The sequence below is a fragment of the Osmerus eperlanus genome, chromosome 17 (assembly GCF_963692335.1).
Source record: "Osmerus eperlanus chromosome 17, fOsmEpe2.1, whole genome shotgun sequence".
Lineage (NCBI taxonomy): Eukaryota > Metazoa > Chordata > Actinopteri > Osmeriformes > Osmeridae > Osmerus > Osmerus eperlanus.
This window is the reverse complement of record NC_085034.1, coordinates 12,028,928-12,031,833: the sequence shown is the minus strand read 5'-3', so window position 1 is coordinate 12,031,833 and position 2,906 is coordinate 12,028,928. Positions and strand designations below refer to the sequence as shown.

At 50.7% G+C, this 2,906-nt stretch overlaps 1 protein-coding gene across 1 annotated transcript; it reads left to right on the top strand.

Moving 5' to 3' along the window:
- Positions 1-381: 381 nt before the first annotated feature.
- LOC134038090 (piggyBac transposable element-derived protein 4-like) lies at positions 382-1,107 on the top strand. The gene is made up of 2 exons (XM_062483682.1): positions 382-760; positions 887-1,107. Exons 1-2 carry the CDS (start codon positions 382-384, stop codon positions 1,105-1,107), a joined length of 600 nt encoding a protein of 199 aa, XP_062339666.1.
- The last annotated feature ends 1,799 nt before the right edge of the window (positions 1,108-2,906 follow it).

Sequence of the window (2,906 nt, the reverse complement as noted above, 5' to 3'; positions counted from 1 at the left end):
GACCCCCAGAGGACCCCGCCATTTCCCACGCTCACGACATCGTCTCCGCGTTTTTACTCTTTGTCACGCCACAAATCGAAAGAGTAATCTTGGACGTGACAAATCGGGAAGGTTATCTGAATCGCGGAGAGGAGTGGAAAGCCATGGACGCCACTGACCTACGTGCCTACATAGGGCTGCTAATCCTGGCAGGGGTGTACAAGTCCCGAGGCGAAGCGGCCGCCAGTCTATGGGACGCGCAAAGCGGCAGAGCGATTTTCCGCGCTACCATGCAGCTGAAACTCTTCTACACCTATTCGACGTCGATACGATTTGACGACCGGGGGACACAAGCGGCGAGATGCGCGACGGACAAGTTAAGCGATAAGAGAGGTCTGGGATATGTGGGTAGAGAGATTACCACGCCTCTACGACCCAGGGCCCGAAGTGACCGTGAATGAACAACTGCTCGCGTTCAGAGGACGGTGTCCTTTCAAGCAGTACATGCCAAGCAAACCGGCGAAATACGGCATCAAGTCGTGGGTCGCGTGCGATGCAAAATCAAGCTACGCTTGGAAGATGCAAGTCTACACCGGGAACCAGATGGACGGAGTCCCGGAGAGGAACCAGGGGATGCGCGTCGTGCTCGACGTGACAGAGGGCCTGAAGGATCGCAATGTCACGTGTGACAATTTCTTCACCTCTTACGAACTCGGACGAGAGCTCATGGCGACGAGAAACATGACCATGGTTGGCACCATGCGAAAGAACAAGAGCTCCTGTCCGAGCTGCTGACGACAAAGACGGGTGCTGTCGTCGCAGTTCGCCTTCACTCCCACCACTACTCTGGTTTCCTACCTCGAGAAGAAAAATAAGAACGTTTTACTCATGAGCACACCCCACACAGACGCTGAAATCAATAACAGAAACGACGGCAAACCGACCATCGTCCTAGATTACAACCTGAACAAAGGAGGTGTCGACAATCTGGATAAGGTCATCACGGCCTACAGCTGTAAAAGGAAGATGGCCCGCTGGCCCCTCGTCATCTTCAGCAACATCGTTGACGTCTCCTCCTACAATGCCTTTGTAATATGGAGAGGTCAACCCCAACTGGATGCCGCGTAAGCGCAACAAGAGGAGGTTTTTCCTCGAGCAGCTCGGAAGGGCCCTTGTGACTCCGCTGATCGAAAGAAGACGATGTCTGCCCTGCACGGGAGCTGCTGCCGCGGTTGTGAAAGATCTATGGATGGCCAGCTGTCGCGATCAACCTCCTCAACGGCGACCCGGAGAGGATGGGGCAGCTGCCGCCGCCTCCTCATCGGCAGGACCGACCTCGCCGGTCCCTGCCAGTAAGAGGAAGAGATGTCAAGTCTGCCCGGTGACGAAGGACCGTAAAACGTTCACCGTTTGTCGCGGGTGTAAGTGGCCTGTCTGCAAATCCTGTTCGCATGTATACTGCCCCACATGCCCCACCGAGCTGGGCTTCGGCCAAGGAGAGGTTCCCGTTGACCCTGGACGACCTGCGGGAGTGTGTGCAGAAGACTGAACATCTCAGTCGAGTGCAGAAGAGGGCTTTGCTCAAGCCACAGCACAGTGCTGCTACCGCTACCACCACCACATGCATGGGATGTATAGATGATGTATCAGGACGGCGGGCTGGAGGTCTATCCCTAGTGCTGTCTGCGGGTCGTTGTGAAGCACGGTGTCATGCGTGGTGTGACAACTTTTCATGATACAAAAATAAAGTGAAACATTAGATTTTATTCCTCGCGTTGTCTGCCTAGTCTATGACGCCACTCTTGTGCCGTTTCGGGGTCGTGGTGAGGCAAACTGACGTTGTGACAACTTTTTCATAATAAAAAATAAATAAAGTGAAACCTTTTATTTCTAGCCTTGTCTGCCTAGCCTATTATTACACTCTCGCGCTGTATCCTAGTCTGCGCTGTGACTCACCATACCTAGTCTGTTACGCCACTCTCGTGCTGACAACCTTTTGTAATACAAAAATAAAAGTGAAACATTATCCGTCGAAATAAATGTTTTAATGAAATCATATTTGCCCTGACCGTGAAGCGAACCCAGGCCACGGAGCTGAAAGCCCCGCAAAGCCTTGCCACTAGACCACCAGGGAGATACTTGTTTATGGCGCTGTCTCTGCCTTTTTGTTAGACACGGCAACGTCTGTGTTGTCTATTACGAGACCCCGCACTGTCTCCGGTTCCTTGTGACCCACAGCGGTCTTCTGACAACGTTTCATAATACAAAAATAAATAAAGTGAAAGCTTTCATTCCCACGCTGTGGGTCACAACGACCCGGAGACAGCGCGAAGGTGGCGTAATAGACAACGCTGTGGGTCACAACGACCCGGAGACAGCGCGAAGGTGGCGTAATAGACAACGCTGTGGGTCACAATGACCCGGAGACAGCGCAAAGGATAAGTTCAGGCTGCATAGACAATGAGGAGAGCGTGAGGGTTAAAGTCCCTGAGGTTAAGTGTCCTCAAAAGAGTTACAGTCCCTGAGGTTAAGTGTCCTAAAAATAGTTAAGTGTCCTCAAAGAGGTTAAGTGTCCTCAAAATTGTTAAAGTCCCTGAGGTTAAGTGTCCTCAAAATTGTTAAATTCCCTGAGGTTAAGTGTCCTCAAAGAGGTTAAGTGTCCTCAAAATTGTTAAATTCCCTGAGGTTAAGTGTCCTCAAAATAGTTAGTCTCTAAACAAGTAATATTTGTGTGGAGTCAGATTGTGTTGAATAAAAATAGAGAGGAGTGTGGTGTGTCTTTTCTTTTCTTTGTCCTCTCCGGTACAAGAGGGTTACAGTCCCTGAACGAGTCATATTTGTGTGGAGTCAGATTGTGTTGAATAAAAATAGAGAGGAGTGTGGTGTGTCTTTTCTTTTCTTTGTCCTCTCTGTTACAAGAGGGTTAC

Excerpts from the sequence above, each read along its gene's own strand:
- LOC134038090 (XM_062483682.1), top strand. The coding sequence starts at position 382 with ATGTGGGTAGAGAGATTACCACGCCTCTACGACCCAGGGCCCGAAGTG. Across the intron at positions 761-886 it reads GCGAAAGAACAAGAGCTCCT|ACGCTGAAATCAATAACAGA; the intron begins GTCCGAGCTGCT and ends CACCCCACACAG.